This window comes from Clarias gariepinus, chromosome 8 (assembly GCF_024256425.1).
Source record: "Clarias gariepinus isolate MV-2021 ecotype Netherlands chromosome 8, CGAR_prim_01v2, whole genome shotgun sequence".
NCBI classification, from domain to species: Eukaryota; Metazoa; Chordata; class Actinopteri; order Siluriformes; family Clariidae; genus Clarias; species Clarias gariepinus.
The window spans coordinates 26,668,847-26,692,868 of NC_071107.1; the positions used below are offsets into that span (position 1 = coordinate 26,668,847).

General features: G+C 38.5%; 1 protein-coding gene across 2 annotated transcripts in view; it reads left to right on the forward strand.

The window, feature by feature from the left end:
* Positions 1-1,078: 1,078 nt before the first annotated feature.
* Positions 1,079-24,022, forward strand: part of b3galnt2 (beta-1,3-N-acetylgalactosaminyltransferase 2) — a 28,357-nt gene continuing 5,413 nt past the window's right edge. Inside the window, exons 1-10 of one of the 2 annotated variants that reach the window (XM_053502511.1) lie at positions 1,079-1,333; positions 2,531-2,657; positions 2,923-3,023; positions 4,903-5,090; positions 7,920-8,015; positions 9,321-9,431; positions 9,574-9,652; positions 10,784-10,967; positions 21,207-21,332; positions 22,664-22,823. In XM_053502511.1, coding sequence (XP_053358486.1) covers positions 1,225-1,333; positions 2,531-2,657; positions 2,923-3,023; positions 4,903-5,090; positions 7,920-8,015; positions 9,321-9,431; positions 9,574-9,652; positions 10,784-10,967; positions 21,207-21,332; positions 22,664-22,823 — 1,281 coding nt within the window. In that variant the 5' untranslated portion in view covers positions 1,079-1,224. The remainder of the gene's footprint in view (positions 1,334-2,530; positions 2,658-2,922; positions 3,024-4,902; positions 5,091-7,919; positions 8,016-9,320; positions 9,432-9,573; positions 9,653-10,783; positions 10,968-21,206; positions 21,333-22,663; positions 22,824-24,022) is intronic. The other variant, XM_053502510.1, reaches the window with a different exon arrangement.

Here is a 24,022-nt window from a genome sequence, read left to right on the forward strand (position 1 = left end):
CTTCCCCAACATGGTGAACACATAGCAACCCCTCCCGCAAGGCATGATGGTCGCCAGCCGAAGCCCCGCCTACGCCACAATACTGTACATGCAGCACAATCTCACTTTATCTTTATCTTCACTTTTTATTTTGTTTATTTTCTTCTCCAATCAATCATGATTCTTTCTATCAATCATCATTCTTCTTTGGCTGTACTCTCTCGATTTACTATTATTACTATTCTTTGCTTTTTTTTTGCTCTCCTTCATTTTTCAGGAGTTCTCATCGCGATTATCACTTTATTGTTGACTGCACAGTTAAATGTGTGTAAATCTTTTTAGCTATTTATTTATGTTGTTAGTTTGTGACTTTATTCTTAATTTCGGCAGTACAAATGTCCATATTTGTCTTGCCAACAAAGCACCCTTTTAATCTTTTAATCTCTCTCTCTCTGTGTCTCTCTTGCAAGCATGATCATTGTGACTTCCAAGACCAGTGGCTGATCCACTTAGGTGTTTTTTTCTATTATACAATTAATAATATGTTGATTTTTAAAGTTTCCTTGCGGCCCTCATACATTCTCTTTGTTCCGTGGCTCCTGCGTGACTGCATATACTGGACACATCCTCTCATTTCACACTCCGTGGTTCACTCATACTGCAGTTGTCATACCTACATGCCATATCTTTTCATCTAATACTATATTAATTTTGAACATTCAATATATTTTATATAGTTCATACGTTTACATTATACATTTTAGATATTTCTATTTTTATTTAAAATATTTTCTAAAAGGTTATTTTTTATATCAAATATTGTTTATTTTATATGTTGCATTTTTTTCGTGCAATTTGCCTCTTGTAAAGTTGCCGCCAAAAAGATGAAACCACTTCTGTTAGCGATTCATTATTATTTGCGTTAAGTTGGCGCCGATTTGACGCCTTAGTTTTCCTCATACACACTGTAGTTGCAATAGACGGAGGTTGAGATGACGTCTTCCCGTCTGAGTTCCGACTTCCCAATTCCGAGGTAAACGCAGCGACATGATAAACACCTGGGTCCGACTTTCCTAGTGGGCATTCCGAGTTACGAGCCTTAACAGAACACAACATAACATCTCCCAGAAGCGCCCGTGAGTCTTCGAATGACCGTCAGTTCCGCAGTGGACATGAGCTGAGTTATCGGTAATGTCAGAACGAACTGCAGTTTAAATCGATGGTTTGTCTTTGTTTGACTTGTCCATGAGAAGTTTAGCACTGTTTATACTCCCGTGTGTTATCGCGGTGCTGGTGCATGAGTGGTGGCGCCTGACGGACCAAACCGAGTTCTTCTGGGATGTCTGGGCTTCAGGTAGGAGCTCACAGCTTCACACTTCTAACAGCATCTTTCTTATCTGTGTGTATAACTGTGATAATATAGCCTCGTATCATCCTCGCATTTATCTAAAAAAATCACGGTTCATATGGAGTATTTGCAAATTACAATTCTTTGTGATATGTGACTAATTAGAGAGTATAGATTGATTACTGTTTAGCCATAAGAATGTTATATAAACCAGGTACCTGTCGTTAACTCGGAAAGAGTAGAAAGAATTAAAAAGTTAAAGCTGTCTGCCTATTTTTCTGTAACTCTTGCTGAACTCTGTGTCTAACATTAATAATAAGAAAATTTTGTAAAGTTGGGTATCTTACATATTGTTTACGCTTATTTTAAAGTTTTAAAGATTATTAAAAATGCCACAAACCTGTTTATAACATTGATTTCACCTATGGTGCAAGTTACAACTTCAGGCGGAAATCCAAGTAGTGCAAAAGTTTCATTAAATTCTGTTCAGCCAGACAGATGCTGTGACATAATCTGGCTGGACAGACAGAAGATTTTCTGAGACGTATGTATGAAACGTAAAGGGCTCAACAGTGGCAGCTTGGCAGTGCTGGGGCTTGAACCCTTGACCTTCCGGCTTAAGGTCTTAACCTTAAGGGACTTAACCAACTGAGCCACCACTGCATCCGTTTAGCTTGCTGTTATCTATGCATACGGAACGCTACCACCAAACCTGTGTCATGCCAACAATAAAGAATCCTGAGACCATTCATGTGTGGGGTTGCTTTTCAGCCAAGGGAGTAGACTGTCTTCAACTTACTTCTGACAAGACAGGTGTTCTGGCATATATGACTACATGTATTCAGAAGTAACCTCTTTATGACCTTTCTATTTTAACATGTACAGTAGTAAAAGACCTGTTTATCCATCAGTTTTCTAATTATTTTTTAAGCGTGTGATGGCGGATTCTAAATTGTAAATACTTTTTTGAAACCCAGGGTTAAACCTCTTGAATTAAAGCTAAATGTCTGCACTTTATTCAAGTCTTCATTACTTTGTTTCAAATTCACTGTAGGGTGTAAAAAAGCAAAAATGCAAAAAGTGTTCTTTTGAAGCTGCGTTTTGCAAATAAAATCATGCTGAAAGTTGGGAATGCTACTGCATTGATTTATCTGAGACGGAGTGACGATATATATTTTTTCTATTACATTGTGTATGTGACAGACAACAGGAGGCCAGTGTATGAAGTTGTGGTTGGAGTTGTATCTGCCCGGAATCACCATGATCTTAGGGAGGCCATAAGAGGTACATGGATGGGATACCTCAAAGAAAACCCGGACTTTCGGAATCGGTGTGTATGTGTCCCTCTCAAGCTAATGCTTATCAAACATTAAAAACATTGTTTTAACGTAGGAAAGTAGGAATGTTTTGTTGGTAAGTCTGTAGAGAAATAGAGCGTAAGTACTGAAGATCTGTATCATTTGTTTTTGCATCCATACCTTAGATTATTATATTATTATAAGATTATTTACAGCAAAACCCCAATGACAAAAACAAAATATATTTTTTAGTTTTTTATTATTATTATTATTTATACAAAGAAATTGCTCTTAAAGGGTGCTGGTGAAATTTATTGTCGGTAAACATGGCTGTGCACTACCCGAAGAGGATCGAGAGGACCCATATTCTTGCACTCAGCTCAACCTCACTGAACCAGGTAAAGCACATCAAAAGGAGACCAACAGACTTGACATAGCACACCATGTAAAATGCATTATAATTGTGCTTACTTGGTCTGCAAATGTTTTGAAAGATCTCAAAAACTCGATAGATGAGCCAGGTATTGAAACACAAGTAGTATGCATATGCTATGTCTACCGAGCAGCACATGATCACAACTGAGCCAATGGTTTTTCTCTCGCGCGCTGCGGGACTGTCGGTATTGCTCAGTCTCAGTGCGTATGCGTATATTTAACTGTGTGCATGTGTACTATTTACTAAATCATCGTGACCACATGTATGTGAGCGTAAAGCATTAAAAAAAAAAATTTAAAATATTTTTTGGGTTTTTCCAATTTTCTCCCCAATATTAGTTGTAGCCGCTCCTCGGAACCAGCGATCCCCAGGTGATAGGGCGCGCACTAGAGCTGCAGATTTAATTGATTATGTAGTGTAATCAATCTATTGTTGCTCAGTACAATTAATTGAATTGATGGTTATTTATTTATTTTTTATTTAGAACTAAATGATACTTTTTAAATTATTTTGGTAAACTTACAAACATGCAAATCTTTAAAATTTGCACCAACTTTACACAAAAAGCATTTTACGTATAATTTCTCTTTCTGTTCATAGTAGTGCTATAAGTAGAAAAAGGTTAAAATAGTTAATCACGGTCACAGTCTGTCATTAATCATGTTTAATCACAATTTTAAACGAATGGGTACGGCAATGCCGTAGCCAGGAGTATGGGGTTTGGCAACCCGCCGACGGTAGGGCTCTAACCCAGAGCCTCAGGTACAAAAATCAACAAACCAAACCTTTTTTTCATACAAACTTATAATAGCTTTTTTATAATACAATTTACTATTCAGCACACCTGGTGATGTTTTTTCTGTCATCTTACTATCCGGGCTAAACATGGCATTAACACACAGCTGGTTAACTGTTGCACCCCGATTATTGAAAGCCATTTGGGTCAAACTTGGACATATGACTTGTGTATCACAGTAGTTTGTCAGTGATTAAACTGCTAATCATGAATAATGCATTTCGCTTTATATCCATATATACTAGAAAAACTTATTAAATAGAGCTATCTGTTTGATGCATACCAACATTGAAAACAACTAAAAATTATACTTTTGAGCAATTTTTGGATTTTTCACACATAGAACCCACTGTAAAATCCTTTAGGGTAGCATAAGTTATTACTAAAATTATAGCAGTCAGAGACAAAAAGATGCATGCCATCAAGCGATCCTGAACTCATTTAATTATCAAAGTTGTTGCGGTTGCTTTTTGATCAGTCAGAATCAAGAATTTGATAGTACTTTCCTATGAAAGTTAATTTCAACTTACTGTAGCACCTTATGGCAGCCACAGGTAGCACAGACAAAAACCATGGCAGTTTATTGTGCAAGCAGTGAATTTAATTTAGAAAATAGTAAAGGTGTGTAGGTTGTTTGAGAACATCAAAGAGGAGAGTGATGGTGAAAATTACAGAACAGCCATGCTGTATTTCTTTACCATGATCTGCAGCCACATGTGCTTAGGTGTACAAAATATGAGGTGCTGAACTGCTTATGTTGTTAGTTTAGTATAATGGTTGCAGTTGTGCAAGGAATGTCATGTCTTCATCATGATGAAGGCCTTCCAACACTGTGCGCGTCTCTGAGTCTGTTATTTTATATATATATATATATATATATATATATATATATATATATATATATATATATATATATATATATTTTTTATTATTATAATTTTTTTTTAATTTATAAAAGTGTTTTGGAAAAGGTTTGTCTGTTTGTGTGGCTCTTGTCTCATTCTTGCTAACAGGTTTTAAATCCTAACTACTTTAATTCTTTTAGTGGCCATGCAGGATGTAACCATTCTAAACAAGCCTGATGATTTGATGCCATCTGATGTCTCCGCCATATGTTTGGATTTCAAGGTCCTCCATCCTGTAGTAATCACGCACCTGGGTGTGTTTCCCAGTGGCCCACAAAAGGATTTCACTGGGAATGTCACAATAAAGTTATTCCCAGTGGACCAAAAGGTAAGAATATTATGATGTCATTTTAAGTTGGTCTAAGGTCAGCCTAATACTATGCTGATAAGCTGCTAATAAGATAGGAGTTTAGAGATGTGAATGAGTAGATGTTCAATTGTGATTTGTCCAAAGCAGGTTTGACAGTAGTTTATAATTAATAGTAGTTCTAGCAATTTACGCTTTCTGTAGTAACATAAAATTCACAGTATGAATTATTGTATAATATGGGCATAATGGTGAAAGCCCTCTTGATACAAAAATCTTGCTATAAAGGCACAGAGAAAACCATCCTGAAAATGCAATATGCTGCATTCACTCGCATTTGGTAAGTCACAGCGTCCACACATTCGGCATTAAGCCACCTCCTAACATGCCTTTAAGAAGTGCACTAAAACTGAAATACATCCTACTTTCTGATCAGAGAAGTCTCTGAGCAGACAGTAGTATGTATTTAAGTTTTTAGCATGTGTGTGTATGAGAGAAATTTACCATATGCTGATAAAAATAACACAGATGCACAATCGAACAACGGAAGAAAATGTAACACCCTTATCTTATTTGCGCGGTTCCGCACAGTGGCCGATTTACCGCGAGTTTTGGTGTAGTCAGTATGTTTCCAATCTTTCTGCATGAAAACCATGTCTCACCGCGAGTAAAACCACATAGGTGTTCAATACACCTATATGCATTGAGCAGACACATAAAGCATTAAAAGGAGTCAATCAGAAATGGGTTGTCAGAATATATATATATATATATATATATATATATATATATATATATATATATAATATATAAAAAAATAAAAAAAATGCTTATGATTGATTGAAATTAAGCAAACAGTATTGTGATATTTAGCATGTGCAGGAAATACAGAGCACAATGCAAGCGTTAGTTTGATGTAGTAAGTGAGCATTTAAGTGAAGTAAAATAAAATCAGGGTACAAAACCGTTTTTGGCATGAAAGAAACAGCATACTTCCCCAACTTCTGATTACTGGTTAGCTTGTTTAGTTCCACCTCCTTGTTACACGTCATGCGTCAGCGGAACGCTGTGAATGAGTAAGAGAAATAAGTGATGTAGTGATTGTAATTTATTAGTGTTTTTGTTACACTGTTTAAGTGCAACCAGTGACCCTGACTGAAATAGCAATCTGGGATTGTTGTCAAGTAAATAAGTGAACTTGTAAATGCAGCGTGATCTGAATGCAGTAAAATTCACACAGATCACACAAATCACAGTCATTCAGAAATGAGATGTATGAATTGAGATTGTGATTTTTTTATTTATTAATTGTGCTATGCTACTTATGAACTATATAAATTTGATTTCTATTCATATACAGCTATTAAGCTTTTTAGTGGGCACGGAAAGCACGGGCACCGGGAGATGTATCAGGGAGGAATCAGGGAGTAGTTGATTCCACTTTAATGCCATTGCGATGCATATTATTCACTTCAGCTTTTATGGCATGGTGACAGGCTTTCGGAGCTCATATGGTCTCTGATAATCATGCTGGGTGCGTTTTGATATCGTGCCATACCATATGTACGAGCCCCCGATCGGCTGAAGAATGCCTCCTGGAACTGATCTAGTTCTTTAATTCCTTATGCTGTTAGATCCTCTCCTCATTAGACCATTTCGTGACCTTGGGCTGGGAAAAAGAAAGCAGCAAGAGCTGAGATGCGCAGCAGTGGTTTAATCCACTGTTTAAGTAAATTTATATGATCCAGCTTAGTGCTCCCCCCCACCCCCATCCCCTTTTTTTCCTTACTGGCTGCTGCAGATTCCACTATAGCGAAGAACTTGCATTTGGCAGTGGCAGAAGTACTCTATTGCCTGGATGGAACTTATGCTCTGTATTGCTCTATCCTCTGCTTTTCCGTCTATCTCCTGCACCTGACTCCATTAGTGCTTATGGTGCGCATCTTTGTAGTGGAGCTGTGCGAAATTGCCGTTTTGCTTGATGTGCTGAGACGGGGAGGATGAGGGAGAGTTCGCCTCACCTTCCGCCTCTGTGTCTGCCTTGTCATCCCTGGTCCAGGCAAGCTACGCCAGCTGAGGAGAAGTCGACTTGCATCAGCTTTTCAATTTAGTTCGATTTTATTTGCATAGCGCTTTTAACAATAGTCATTGTCACAAAGCAGCTTTACATGGATTTGCAGATTATACGCCCAGTAGAGGAATTCTTTCTATCTATCTATCTATCTATCTATCTATCTAGTTATCTATCTATCTATCTATCTATCTATCTATCTATAATATTATCTATATATATATCTATATATATATAATTATATCTATAATTTATATTTGTATATAATATATATTTGAAAGGGGATGAGGATGGAGCAGGATGAGAGGTACTCAGTGCTCCCACATTAATGACGGCGTAAGCCATGTGGAGGAAACGCGTGTCGGTCTGCGGCCCTCCCGACTGATTGGCAGTAGAAGCTTAATGTGGGAGCCTTCAGTGACTGGGTGGAATTAGACACTTTTAAATGGGGGGCAAAAATCGGAAAAATTTGGAAAATGTGTAAAGAGCTGAGTTGCAAACGTAGCTGGTGTACGGCCTGCTGTCACATACTGTGAGCAGCCATGTTTATTAAACACTAAATAATAAAGAATAAGGATAAGAAATTTTAAGTTGAGAAGGTACTTTCTTTCGGTTTCCTATTTAAACAGTGGAATTTCTAAATTATAACCTTTTGTGAAATTCAGCAACAATTAATCATATATGGGGAAATATATACCTTTGCTATATTACCATTTATTATAAGTTCAGGCTGTGAAACTGTATTGAATTAAAAATGTGTGGGTGTTTATTTTGTACAGGAACCTGTTGTGACTGCTCGCCTTACTACACTAAGTCCAGGTGTCTATATGGATGGGATCTGGTATAAAGGCGTGGAACAGTTCATCTTGCCCAAGGTGGGGGGAGTTTATAGTATGACAGTTAACAGAGTACAACAGTGTTAAAAAGCATTAACGGTACCTAATTTTCTCCATAAGCATTACAGTGAAATGTCAGTAAGTATAAATTCTAAAGATACCATGGTGTAGAGTTACTTTCTAAGAATATCTGCTGTCATAAAGACTGTCCTGTGCTAACCCCAGGGCTCCAGTTTATAGTTTTAAAGTTGTTTTTGTTAAAAGCACTATGCAAATAATATTGTATTAAAATGTAATTAAATATGCACAAACATGCAATGACTAATCTTAAATTTCCACACCTAAATTCATAATATTTTTAATTAAAGGGATTGTCATGCATTGCTTAAAGCCTAATCTTTGTCTGTTGTAGTCGTGGCATATGTGTGATTACCACAGACAAAAAAAGGAAAATATCCATAAATTTTTATCTTGTAGAGAAATAAACGGCTCGTTAAGCTGTGCAAACAAGACATAGAGACAAGCTTGCTGGAGAGCTAGTCAGATTTGGGAAGAGAGGCCTGCAATGTCGGCTCTTGGAAATGGGCATGTCTAATGTAAAAGATCAACAAATTCAAAATTCTTGCAAGCACAAAAAGGACTTTTTTACTGACTTTTTTGTGCTTCACTAAAACATACCTAAATGATGATGGTATATTGGTATTACCAGGATTTAAGCTATACCAAGCAGATTGAGTGCCAATCTCTGCACTAAGGAAAAAGAAGGAGGAGGTCATATATTTCCTACTCACTTCTTTCCCAGTCTTGGTACAGAACGTTGCTTGAAATACAGTGTGAAGTTTTCACAATCTGTGATGATTTGGGGTGCCATGTCATTTGTGTTGGTCCACTGTGTTTAATCATGTCCAAAGTCAATGTAGCCATCTACTATTTTAAAAATAAAAAAAGGCTTGTAATTTTTTCATGTGAAATGAATCTATAAAATTTGTGTTTTAATATTTGTGTTAGGGAAAAAAAACAAAACAATGCAATGTCTTTTTTTTTTCGTTATTTCTTATTATAGATCACACATGTTGGAGCTCTTTTCTGCATCAAGCTGCTATTTCTTATTAAGCATATAACTAATTTATATCTTTAATTATTTTGGTATGTAGTATGTATAGTTTGGGTCAGAAATGGTATTCAGGGGGTTCAGTCAAAATAATGTTTCAGTTATTTTGATTATAAACTGCTATTATACATATACATTCAAACAATGCAATATCTGACCAGGTTTGCATTTCTCAATTTAAAAGAGCGAGAATTTCATATGTTGTTTTCACCAACAGTGTCGCATGTGTCTAGGGTTTTGAGGGTAATCTGTTATGGGAGAGCCAGGATCCAGCAGGTTTGATGACTCTCAACGTGTCCAAGGTTCAGCTCAACACTGGTGGAGGAGTGATTAAGTTAGGACTTGTAAGGAGTGCTCTTTACTGTTTTGGGTGACTAATTGATCTTCAAATGATTTTGATTAGTTATCCATGTAGTCATCTGTTAATATGTAGTTAGAATTTTGCTCAGCTGTTGAAAATATTCAAACCTCTTGTTTGTTTTTCAGATAGAAGAGGGAACTCTGCCTCACAGAAATGCACATGGTTTTCCAGGACTAGCTGGAGGATTCATTTTCTCCATTTATGGTACTTTCTCTTAATGGTTAAGTGGTTCATGTGATTTATTTATTTATTTATTTATAAGATTCAAGTGCCTATCCAATGCTGGCAGTGAATACTTCCCACTCATGGAGAGATATCTGTCATTTATTTGGCAGTTTGATGCCCAATTTTATCTGCACTTAAGTGGTGAAGGACTTTAAAGTCCCAACAGTGGCAGCCTCCCTTCTCTCTTATTTGCAAGGAGAGGCTACTAGCACGACTTTCACACACATACACACACAAATGGAAACAAAACATGCATGTGCAAACAAACACACACACGCACAAACAAACGGAATCAGTCCTTTTTGACAGAGAGAGACTCACTTTCACTTTACAGAAGGTAGCGGTTTGATCAAACGGCTGATAAACATATGTCAGCACAAATGCACACATACACAGTGCATGTGCGCACAACTGTTGGGATTTATTTTTATCTGTTGGGATTTATTTGTACATTTTTCAATGTTAAAGTTAAGGTTGCAGGTTAATTTTTTTATTATTTTTACTTTATATTTTGTATTAATAATTTTATATATATATATATATATATATATATATATATATATATATTTATTTATTTGGGTTGTGGAACGAACACACAAATCTGTGTTTTTATTATTTCTTATGGGGAAATCCACTTTGATATACAAGCAAGCTTCCATATTGGAGACTCTTGGTTAAATAAAATAGCCACCCCAGGTGGCACAACAGAATATCATCAAAAGAGCTAATTAACTCAAAACACCTAAAAAGGCTTCCTGAGCCTTTGAATGGTCTCAGTCTGTTTTAGTGGGCCACAAAAGGTCATTACTAAAGCTCTGCCAATCAGCTCTCTTTAGGCCTCCGGCTGCGAGAGGGTACAGCATCACCCAGGAATCGAACTCATCAGCAAACTTACCTGACCCATACCATGAAACAGAAGATGCGAGACACTAGACCGAACAACACAGAAGAGCTGAAGACCGCTATCAGAGCAACCTGGGCTTCCATAACATGTCAGCAGTGCCACAGACTGATCGCCTCCATATTCTAATTTATTGAGATGCACCTGTACTTTACTGTGTGCCTTGGTGTATTATATTGTATCATTCTCGTACTTGTTCTGTCTCTCAGATGTGGAGGGACTTAAGGCACACCTGCGTGGCCGTGCAGACAGACAGCAGGTCCATGGAGCCAGCCTAAGGGAGGAAGAAAAATCCCTGCAGGAGGAGAGTCACAAATATGGGGACATTATTTTTGTTGATGTCGTGGACACATACAGGACTGTACCTTATAAACTGCTGTACTTTTACAAATGGTGAGTGCATTGGTTATTATAGTTAAGTAACGCCATTGGCTGGGCAGACACTATGGATTTTAAATGATTTTCACCGTGAATCAGTCACCCCTGACTAATTTTTATAATCAGGCCCTAGTTGTTTAACAGTGTACACAGGAAACAAGTGCCTAATTAAATTACCTGAATGAGCAGTGATCTGGCTCCTAGTCAATAGGAAGGCTTTCTGGCATGTTAGAAAATTTGATCAGATGTCTTGCAGAGTAATCAAGTGCCTGCACACAAACCTATAATACAAGCAAAACAGACAGAGCAATAAGTGTTTTCTCACCTTTTTCTCTTTTTTAATACATAAGCCTGCAAGGCTTTGAATTTCTTGTTTAAATAGCATCTAACTGGAAATGCCAAAGAATAAACGCGTTTAGGAATTCTGTTTTAACATACGGTATGAGCCCTCACATCAGGGGGAAAAAAAAAGTCACCACTACTTTGAAAGTGTCAAATTATTGGCCTGTATCAATTTTTGAAATTAATTAAGGAGATTTTATGATACTAGAATTAAGCTAAAAACTTTAGCAAGACATTAAAACTTGTAAGGACTATGATGAATCTTTAACTTTGTGGAAGAAATATGTTCAGAAAAAAAATTATAATTGGAATTTGGAGCCATGGAAAAAGCTCATGTGGTCTGATGAGAAACATCATGCATACTGCCCACTGTACAGTCCTCTGGAGGCAATATTATTATCTGGGACTTGGTCAGATCATTTTTAAGTGTGCATGCTTTTATGTATTTATTTATTTTTTTTAATTTTTGATTAGGCTAAAATGGTACAACTTGTAGTTATACAATTTTACAATACAATTTTATAAAATGGCAGCCCAAAAAATCTCACCTTTAATAAGTAGTGTAGTAAGTGATAAAAGAATTACACATATACAGTGGTGTGAAAAACAATTTGATTTCTCATTCTTTTGCATGTTTGTCACACAAAATGTTTCTGATCATCAAACACATTTAACTATTAGTCAAAGGTAACATAATTGAACACAAAATGCAGTTTTTAAATTATGGTTTTTATTATTTAGGGAGAAAAAAAATCCAAACCTACATGGCCCTGTGTGAAAAAGTGATTGCCCCCCCTGTTAAAAAATAACTTAACTGTGGTTTATCACACCTGAGTTCAATTTCTGTAGTCACCCCCAGGCCTGATTACTGCCACACCTGTTTCAATCAAGAAATCACTTAAATAGGAGCTACCTGACACAGAGAAGTAGACCAAAAGCACCTCAAAAGCTAGACATCATGCCAAGATCCAAAGAAATTCAGGAACAAATGAGAACAAAAGTAATTGAGATCTATCCGTCTGGTAAAGGTTATAAAGCCATTTCTAAAGCTTTGGGACTCCAGCGAACCACAGTGAGAGCCATTATCCACATATGGCAAAAACATGGAACCGTGGTGAACCTTCCCAGGAGTGGCTGGTCGACCAAAATTACCCCAAGACGCAGAGACAACTCATCCGAGAGGCCACAAAAGACCCCAGGACAACATCTAAAGAACTGCAGGCCTCACTTGCCTTATTTAAGGTCAGTGTTCACGACTCCACCATAAGAAAGAGACTGGGCAAAAACGGCCTGCATGGCAGATTTCCAAGGCGCAAACCACTTTTAAGCAAAAAGAACATTAAGGCTCGTCTCAATTTTGCTAAAAAACATCTCAATGATTGCCAAGACTTTTGGGAAAATACCTTGTGGACTGAGGAGACAAAAGTTGAATTTTTTGGAAGGTGCGTGTCCCGTTACATCTGGCGTAAAAATAACACGGCATTTCATAAAAAGAACATCATACCAACAGTATGATTGGGGTTGTTTTGCTGCTTCAGGACCTGGAAGGCTTGCTGTGATAGATGGAACCATGAATTCTACTGTCTACCAAAAAATCCTGAAGGAGAATGTCCGGCCATCTGTTCGTCAACTCAAGCTGAAGCGATCTTGGGTGCTGCAGCAGGACAATGACCCAAAACACACCAGCAAATGAATGGCTGAAGAAAAACAAAATGAAGACTTTGGAGTGGCCTAGTCAAAGTCCTGACCTGAATCCTATTGAGATGTTGTGGCATGACCTTAAAAAGGCGCTTCATGCTAGAAAACCCTCAAATAAAGCTGAATTACAACAATTCTGCAAAGATGAATGGGCCAAAATTCCTCCAGAGCGCTGTAAAAGACTAGTTGCAAGTTATCGCAAACGCTTGATTGCAGTTATTGCTGCTAAGGGTGGCCCAACCAGTTATTAGATTCAGGGGGCAATTACTTTTTCATAATTTATACAAAATATAAAGTAAAAATAAAACAAATTAACCCGCACTTTAGCTTTCAAATAAGTAAAAAAGTGTTCGTTTGTGCGTGCTGGCGCTGTGTATGTGTGTGTGTGTGTGTGTGTGTGTGTGTGTGTGTGTGTGTGTGTGTTTGTGTGTGTGTGAGGCTAGAGTAAGGAGACTCTTGCTTTCAGCCCCTCCTGTCTTTCCCTTTTCATCTTACACAGTAAAACTTTCTCCTCTCGTTTGAATTAAACACACACACACACATTAACGGTAAGACTGTTGTTCTCATCTAAATTATTAAAGCATCTCCGCTTTATTTTAATGTTGCTTGCGACAGTGTAACAGCCCGTTAATTCATGCTGGTGTAATGATGAGATGTACAAACTGGTCGATGCATGCCCGTTTTTTTATTTGCTGCATTGTCGGGCTATAGTACAAACTTTCGGGTGGATCCTGCACTTAAATCCAATAAAAAAAATACTGAAGAACAAAGCTCCAGCTCTATATCCTAGCTTACATCTCGCATTCGCGTTCACACACACCGGACTGCATTACCCACAATGCATCTCTCGCGCTGGGCTACACTTTTGTAAACAGCTGTCATAAATCAACCTCTCTCTCCCGCTACACTGTTTTATCTAAAAATTTGCAATGAACATCGCTACCGACACTCGTGTAAGCACATACTAACGGAATCACTGCTGTAAAGTGAAACAAACAAACAAATGAACCGCACTTTTGAAAAGAATCGCGACAGAGCAGACTCTGTGTAGATCAGAGTGTGTATGTGTGCAGGTAATTTTACACTGTGCCGCTTTACACACACACACACACACACACTCTCGCCTCAATGTCTGTGCGTGCGTGCGTGTGTGTGTTTGTGAAGCGGGGGATGGGGGTGCTTCACACAAACAAGCACACACATTAAGACGAGAGAGAGTGTGTGTGAACCGGCACAGTGTCAAATTACGCGCACACACACATAGCAATGAGCTGAGGAAGAAATAGATTTTTAACCTATGTATTGAGAATTTCTTTTGCTTTACTTGCGCGCACACACATGTGTTATAAGAAACAGTACACGCGCTGTACACACGCGCTTCTGAATACAAAATAAAATATGTTTTACACACACACACGTGGTCACAGTGATATAGAAACAGTACACGCATACACGGATGTTGATTATACCAGTAAGAGACGAGCACTAAGACCCAGCACCTTATCCAGAGTGACTTACAAAAAGTGCTTTAAAGTTTACATTATTGGATACATACTCACACTGGGTTAACTAGGTTAATAACTAAGCGCCATTAGTCCAACAAAACTGGGAAGAGTACAGGAGACCAGGTGGAAAGGGAGCAAGGCTAGAAGCTTAGGATCAGGGTTCAAATTGTTTTACCATGGTGTGGATAGGAAAAGAAATGGAGTAGGAGTTATTCTAAAAGAGGAGTTTGTAAGGAATGTTCTAGAGGTGAAGAGAGTATCAGATAGGGTGATGAGTCTGAAGCTGGAAATTGAAGGGATAATGTTCAATGTTGTTAGTGGTTATGCCCCACAGGTAGGATGTGAGTTAAAAGAGAAGGAGAAATTCTGGAGTGAGTTAGATGAAGTGATGCAGAGCATCCCCAGAGGGGAGAGAGTGGTGATTGGTGCAGACTTCAATGGACATGTTGGGGAAGGGAACAGAGGTGATGAAAATGTGATGGGCAGGTTTGGTCTTCAGGACAGGAATGTAGAAGGACAGATGGTGGTGGACTTTGCAAAGAGGATGGAAATGGCAGTGGTAAATACTTTCTTCCAGAAGAGGCAGGAACATAGGGTGACATATAAGAGTGGAGGCAGAAGCACTCAGGTCGACTACATCTTGTGTCGACGTTGTAACCTGAAAGAGATCAGTGACTGCAAAGTGTTGGTAGGGGAGAGTGTAGCCAGACAACACAGAATGGTGGTGTGCAAAATAACCCTGGTGGTGAGGAAGGCGAAGAGGACAAAGGCAGAGCAGAGGACAAAGTGGTGGAAGCTGAAAAAGGAAGAATGTTGTGAAGTCTTTAGGGAGGAGTTGAGACAGGCTATGGGTGGTCAGGAGGTGCTTTCAGTTGACTGGACAACTACAGCCAATGTGATCAGGGAGACAGGTAGGAGGGTACTTGGTGTATCATCAGGTAAGGGGAAAGTGGACAAGGACACTTGGTGGTGGAATGAGGAAGTCCAGGAGTGTATACAGGGAAAGAGGCTAGCTAAGAAGAAGTGGGACACTGAGAGGACTGAAGAGAATAGACAGGTGTACAGGGAGATGCAGAGTAAGGTGAAGGTAGAGGTGGCAAAGGCCAAACGAGCATATGAGGACTTGTATGCTAGGCTAGACAGTAAGGAGGGAGAGGGGGATCTGTACAGGTTGGCAAGGCAGAGAGATAGAGATGGGAAGGATGTGCAGCAGGTTAGAGTGATTAAAGATAGAGATGGAAATGTACTGACAGATGCCAGGAGGGTGATGGAAAGATGGAAGGAGTACTTTAAGGAGTTAAAGAATGAGGAAAATGAAAGAGAACAAAGAGTCAAAGAGTGGAAGAGGTGACTGTTGGGGAACAGGAAGTAGCAAATATTGGTAGAAGTGAGGTGAGAAGGGCGTTGAAGAGGATGAAGAGTGGAAAGGCTGTTGGTCCTGATGACATACCTGTGGAGGTATGAAAGTGCTTAGGAGAGGTGGCAGTAGAGTTTTTGACAAGTTTGTTTAACAAGATCTTGGAGAGTGAGAGGATTCCAGAGGAATGGAGGAGAAGTGTATTGGTGCCAATTTTTAAGAACAGGGGAGATGTGCAAAGCTGTGGCAATTATAGAGGTATAAAGCTAATGAGCCAGACAATGAAGCTGTGGGAAAGAGTAGTGGAAGCTAGGTTAAGGGCAGAGGTGAGCATTTGTGAGCAGCAATATGGTTTTATGCCTAGAAAGAGTACATCAGATGCAGTATTTGCTTTGAGGATGCTGGCGGAGAAGTACAGAGAAGGTAACAGGGAGTTGCATTGTGTCTTTTTAGATTTAGAGAAAGCGTATGACAGGGTGCCAAGAGAGGAGCTGTGGTATTGTATGAGGAAGTCTGGAGTGGCAGAGAAGTATGTTAGAGTGGTGCAGGACATGTATGAGAGCTGTAAGACAGTGGTAAGATGTGCTGTAGGTGTGACAGAAGAGTTTAAGGTGGAGGTGGGTCTGCATCAAGGATCAGCTCTAAGCCCCTTTTTGTTTGCTCTGGTGATGGACAGGATGACAGATGAGGTAAGACAGGAGTCCCCATGGACTATGATGTTTGCAGATGACATTGTGCTCTGTAGCGAGAGCAGGGAACAGGTGGAGGAAAATTTGGAGAGGTGGAGGTATGCTCTGGAAAGCAGAGGAATGAAGGTTAGCCGCAGCAAGACGGAATACATGTGTGTAAATGAGAGTGACCCAGGAGGATCGGTGAGGCTACAGGGAGCAGAGGTAAAGAAGGTGCAGGATTTTAAGTACTTGGGGTCAACGGTCCAGAGCAACGGGGAGTGTGGAAAGGAGGTGAAGAGGCGGGTACAGGCAGGTTGGAATGGGTGGAGAAAAGTGTCAGGTGTGTTGTGCGATAAGAGTATCAGCGAGAATGAAAGGAAAGGTGTACAGGACAGTGGTGAGACCAGCGATGCTCTACGGCTTAGAGACAGTGGCGCTGAAGAAAAGACAGGAGGCAGAGTTGGAGGTAGCAGAGCTAAAGATGTTGAGGTTCTCTTTGGGAGTGACAAGGATGGATAGGATTAAGAATGAGTTTATCAGAGGGACAACCCACGTTAGATGTTTTGGAGATAAAGTCAGAGAGGCCAGATTGAGGTGGTTTGGGCATGTTCAGAGGAGAGATTGTGAATATATTGGTAGAAGGATGCTGAGGTTGGAACTGCCAGGCAGGAGGTCTAGAGGAAGACCAAAGAGGAGATTTATGGATGCAGTGAGAGAGGACATGAAGTTAGTTGGTGTGAGAAAAGAGGATGCAGAGGATAGGGTTAGATGGAGGCAGATGATTCGCTGTGGCGACCCCTGAAAGGGAACAGCCGAAAGACAAAGAAGAAGCCCATTTTTTTACCCTCTGTAAATACAAAAAGTATAAAAGTAGAAGAACTTGTAGGTGTGTCTACTGCATATATATTGTGTATATACAAAAGTAATATAAGTTGTACAGTTTTAGTTAAGAATGATGCAGATAATTCTGTTTACATCACTAGCAAGCTATCATTTATTAATTCTATTATTTAACCTACCTTTCAATTATTTAAAAAATTAGTGTTCTTATTTTTCCACTACAAACTTTGACATTTAGTTCTTTCAGGCTGAATAGCATCGCTTAACATCCATGTCATATTGACTAAAATAGGACATGATTTGGATGTTGTACAAACACCATATTATAAATACAGTAAAACCTCGGATTGTGAGTAACTCGTCTTTTTTTACGAGTACCGAGTATTATGCATGCGCTTCCTGTTTTGACGTGATCACAACTGTGTGTCTTAGTCGCATCTCTTACTGGTATAATCAACATCTGTGCACGTGTGTACTGTTTACTATAACACTGTGACCATGTGTGTGTGCGTGAAACATATTTTATTTCTTAAGTCTCATTAGGGAGGTTTAAAATCTATTTTCTCTCTCTGCTTAAGTCTCTTTGTATCTGTGTGCGTGCGCGTCCACCGTGCCAGACCCCTCCTACCTTCGCCTTCACAGACACATACACACACTTACTCTCTGCTTCACACAGAAACACTGCTCTGTCGCGATTCTTTTCAAAAGTAAAGTGCAGGTTAATTTGTTTTATTTTTACTTTACAGCAGTTTTCTAACAGCAGTTATTCCGTTAGTGTGTCGCTCAATCTAGTGTCATTAGAGAGATTTCTTTATTTTTCAGATAAAACAGAAGGGGAAGAGGGCAGCTTACTTAGATTTACACACACATACACAGTGCCTGTGCGCACAAACAGAAACAATTATCTTTTTAAAGTGCAAGTTAATTTGTTTTATTTTTACTTTATATTTTGTAGTAATTATATTTATGTATTTATTTTGGGTTGTGGAACCAATAATTTGAGAATAATTTTGGAATAATTTCCATTATTTCTTTAATTATATTATATTATATTTTTAATTTCTTATCACTTAAATATCTCAAGTGTTTTGGAATACGGCCCACTTCTGGAACGAATTATGCTCGTAATCCAAGGTTCCTCTGTATTATTTTATACAGAAAAATAACACTCAAGAGACACTCAATACATGAAATTGGATGCAGCAAATTGGAACGTTTACATTAAAATAATGATGTAAAGTACACTACATACAGTACTGCATAAAAGTCTTTAGCCACCCCTCATTAAATTATGTAGAATAAATAAAAGAAATGGGAACAAATGTTTTCCTGCAACGGGCTGCAAAGTGCCTAAAGATACAATTAAAAAATTGGTTGTTTATGTAACAACTACAGCAGCAACCTAATTCCCCCTCTTGTCTGTTCTAACCACTTACTGTCCTGATTATCTGATATGTGCACTGGCTCATGATTTAAGTTAGATGTTTGGATTTTTTTTTCTTCCATATAGGTCACTGTACAGGTCAGGTATGGGGACTGAACAAAAAATTAGAGCCATAAAAGTTATATATAGACATCACATTTTTTTTCCTTGTCAAAGTCACTCAAAATCTTACGCTTGCCCATTTTTTTCTTCTGCAGCATCTGTGATGTTTTGACATGACTCCATTTTGGTTTCCTTTTTTTGTGAGCTACTAAGATGCATATCCTATTTCCATAAGAAAAAAAACACAAAAAGGGTTCATTTGTCCATCATTGGTTAATTTTACATATATTTTTTTTATTTAACACAATACCAAGCACAAATGTAGCAGAATAAAAATTAAAGATGGTTGCTGTAGGAAGAAGTGGAGAAAAAAAATCAAAAGTATTAGATGAACCTACTTAAGTAATGTACAGATAGTGTATGAGGGAAATGTACAGTCATGGCCAAACGTTTTGAGAATAACACAAATATTAGTTTTCACAGTTTGCTGCTAAACTGCTTTTATATCTTTGTTTCAGTTGTTTCTGTGATGTACTGAAATATAATTACAAGCACTTCATACGTTTCAAAGGCTTTTATCGACAATTACATGACATTAATGCAAAGAGTCAGTATTTGCAGTGTTTGCCTTTCTTTTTCAGGACCTCTGCAATTAGACTGGCCATGCTCTCAATCAACTTTTGGGCCAAATCCTGACTGATAGCAACCCATTCTTTTATAATCACTACTTGGGTTTTTCTTTGTCCACCCGCCTCTTGAGGATTGACCACAAGTTCTCAATGTGATTAAGATCTGGGGAGTTTCCAGGCCATGGACCCAAAATTTTAACGTTTTGGTCCCCGAGCCACTTGGTTATCACTTTTGCCTTATGACACGGTGCTCCATCGTGCTGGAAAATGCATTGTTCTTCACCAAACTGATGTTGGATTGTTGGAAGAAGTTGCTATTAGAGGGTGTTTTGGTACCATTCTTTATTCATGGCTGAGTTTTTGGGCAAAATTGGGAGTGAGCCCACTCCCTTGGATGAGAAGCAACCCCACGAATGAATGGTCTCAGGATGCTTTACTGTTGGCATGACACAGGACTAATGGTAACGCTCACCTTTTCTTTTCCGGACAAGCCTTTTTCCAGATGCCCCAAACAATCGGAAAGAGGCTTCATCGGAAAATATGACTTTGCCCCAGTCCTCAGCAGTCCATTCACCATACTTTCTGCAGAAGATCAATCTGTCTTTGATGTTTTTTTTGGAGAGAAGTGGCTTCTTTGCGGCCCTTCTTGACACCAGGCCAACTTCCAAAGGTCTTTACCTCACTGTGCGTGCAGATGCGCTCACACCTGCCTGCTGCCATTCCTGAGCAAGCTCTGCACTGGTGGCACTCCGATCCCGCAGCTGAATCCTTTTTAGGAGACGTTCCTGGCGCTTGCTGGACTTTCTTGGCTGCCCTGAAGCCTTTTTAACAAGCATTGAACCTCTTTCCTTGAAGTTTTTGATGATCCTATAAATTGGTGATTTAGGTGCAATCTTAGTAGCCACAATATCCACAATAGATGGCTGCACCCGTTTCTGGTCACCATGGTTAACAATGAAAGAACAATGATTTCAAGCATCACCCTCCATTTAACATGTCAAGTCTGCCATTCTAACCCAATCAGCCTGACAGTGATCTCCAGCCTTGTGCTCGTCAAAAATTTCACCTGAGTTAACAAGACGATTACTGAAATGATCTCAGCAGGTCCTTTAATGACAGCAATGAAATGCAGTGGAAAGTTTTTTTTGGGATTAAGGTAATTTTTATGGCAAAGAAGGACTATGCAATTCATCTGATCACTCTTCATTACATTCTGGAGTATATGCAAATTGCTATTATAAAAACTTAAACAGCAACTTTTCCAATTTCCAATATTTATGTTATTCTCAAAACTTTTGGCCATGACTGTAGTTAAGTGCAGTAGTTAAGTAAATATACTTATTCAGTGGAGGGAAAGTAACAATGTACGTGTTATAAAGCTACATTAATATATAGAAAGATATTTAGAGCAGTAGTGTTTATTAGCAATGGTGTAGGTAATTTGATAACCCTTTAAAGAATAGGCTGTAGGTTTAGGGTAATATTGACTGGTAAACCCCCCTCACCCTTAGTTCATAAATATATGCAGCTGTATACACCTTGCTAATTTTTTACAAAATCCTCCCTTTTGCACTGTAAGTTTATAAACACCTAACTATCACCCCTCACTGTGGGCCTCCCTGCAGAGAAGTTATTATAAATAAGTTATTATAAATTACATATAGGTGTGATGATCGGATGTCCACACAAAAAGTGTGTAATGATTCATTTTTGGTGAATCTTTAAGGGCGGTGAGGAATGTTGACTTCAGTCTGCTACTGAAGACGGATGATGATTGTTACATCAATGTGGATGAAGTATTAAGGAACATTTACTACAAGAGACTGACGAGGACTAATCTATGGTGGGGAAAGTAAGTACATCGAACTTTACAAACTTTAATAGGTTGCATGAATATACTGTATATTACCCATTATTGTGATGGTAAGCAGAAGTTTTAAGATTTGTGTGCTACAGATCCGGTTGCTTTGGCCATACACCCTCCCTCAGATTCCTTAAAACCTGGCAGCAGAATTCCCTATTGACAGTCTGGCCCCTGGGGACGAATTTTCAATGCACAAATGTCAAAAAAGATGATGAACACTTGGCCGAGCTGTGGACCTGGCTGGCCTTTTTTGGTTATGGAGGTATTGGGCTCTTCCACTGTGAAGACTGTTGCTTCGTCTCAGGGTCATACCAATACACCATCAACATAGAGTTATTGGCACACTTCCTGGGTCAGCAGCCTGGAGACAAACTTGCCAACAACAACAGGGCGAAAACTTGGTGCATGTTCAAATTGCCTATGAGGATTGCCAAGATTGTTCTGTATGACCCACTGTCAATGACAGCAATTTTGTGGATGGTTTTCTGACGAATATTATGCACAAATTGCAAAATGGTTTTGACATTGAAAGTCTTCCTGATCCTCGCAGAGTCTTCTGGTGATGTTTTTTGGCTCTTTAAGCGCGCGTGCCACTTAACTCCTTGAACAACTCGTTGCAGCATCATTGTAAACTTGCCGAATCACGTCAAACATCTGTGAGGCAGAATTGCCCGGTTTCAAGCAGAATTTCATGTTTGCTTTATGTTCTAACTTGCTGTCCATGATGAAATAGCAAATGTGGTAATGCACATGCTCAGATTAGCACCAGTTGCACAGCTTCCGATTTACACAGGACAATATATTTTTGGAACACTGATATATGAAGGTTGTTACATAAGGCGTGTTACATCTTATCTGCTTCACACTCACAGCCTAATTCTTGTCAAGGTAAAGTGCAGGTTAGTTAGTTTTATTTTTACTTCATATTTTCTATTAATCATTGTATAATCATTGTATATTTGAGTTGTCAAAACAAATCACTGAAGTTTTCATTATTTCTTATGAGGAAATTCGCCAAAGACAAAATGGCATCCAGGATTCCCTTGGTGATTTAAAGGTGCAGAGTCAACATTTCAGTGAGATTCATTTTCTTAGGTGCAGTTACTTTTTTGGCCACATGATGTCAGTGTTGGGAAAGGGGACCGACAAATCTGACTTATGAATGTGCTCATGGAATGTAACTTGTTTGCAAGTAGAGGACAACCTGTATAGTATTAACCATGAAAGTGCACTCAATATACAGTCCTTAAGCATCATTTAGCAGCAATGTAAAGTCACTGTGGGGGGGAAAATATTCAACATGTATGTATCTGTTTTAGTTTTCGACAGAGCTGGGCTGTGGATCGTGTAGGGAAGTGGCAGGAATTGGAGTACACTAGTCCAGTGTATCCAGCCTTTGCATGTGGCTCTGGATATGGGATTTCCAGAGACTTAGTGGAGTGGCTGGCCAGCAATGCAGAGAAGCTTAAAGTTTATCAGGTAATCTCCATCACCTACACATGACGTATTGTTCATAGCCCTTAAGAACCGTTTACAATTTTACACACACACACACACACACACACAGAGACATAAGGACTTCCATCCTTATATTGAGTTGGTCACTCCTTTTGCCACCAAAAGGTAATGCATCCTGACACCGTCCTTCTAGAACAAGCATTAGGTTTTTTAGCAAATTGAGCTCTTCTGTTGGTCCAGACTACACAGATTTTTTTTTTCACACCACAAATATCTTCAAGAAATTGCCACCTCATTTGTTTATCATAGTATATGCCACTGGGAGACATCTTGTTTCTATAACAGTTTTCTTCTGAGCTGAATCAGAGAATGATAGTGTTACAATCAATTAATGACACTGTAGCCTAGGTGAACTATTGACTGCAATCAAAGTAGCCTTTTTAGGAACATCACACATATCTATCTTAAATTTTGTGAATTGGTTAATAACAACACCCCCCCTTATCAGCCTAGTCCAGAAGCACTAAAACTACAAAAATGCCCAAATAAATGTCCTGAAAACCTGGCAACATTAGTTACATTAACTGTCAACCTTTATGCAACCACTATATTATATCCCTCCATAACAGCTTGGCATGAAACTGCTACCTTGGCAGCCAAAAGAGGTAAAATTGTCTTGAAATAACCAATATTTATTAGCTTAGTGGAACAACTGACACCCAAATTAAGTCCTTTGAAATGCATGACAGCTATATATTTTGTCCTTGACATTTCCATGATATTTGAGTTTTGGCTAAAAATATTTACTGTCATGTGGGAGGTAATTTTTTTTTACAGAGACAAAGATCTTATTTACATACATATGGTCATATCTACAATATATGTTTTAAGAGTTTTAAAAATGAAAAATCGAAATTTAAATAATATGAAAGGAAGCATTTTGTTTTTCTCATGTTTTTTTGCATGTACACAAATAGAGAGCCATTAGACTGTCCAAATTGATGAAAAGTAAATGTAACATATAGGATCCCTTTAAATAACTATTACTAGAATCCTGTGGGAGTGGATGAGTAGTTGGTATATTACAAATTGTCCCATGTCACCATGACATTTTCTGTAAGGTTGAGATTTACCTAAAAATCATCCACCTATATTATCTGTTTACCTTTCAACAATTTCTTGCTTTGTAAATTTCTTATGTGGGTCAAAGTGCACTGCTG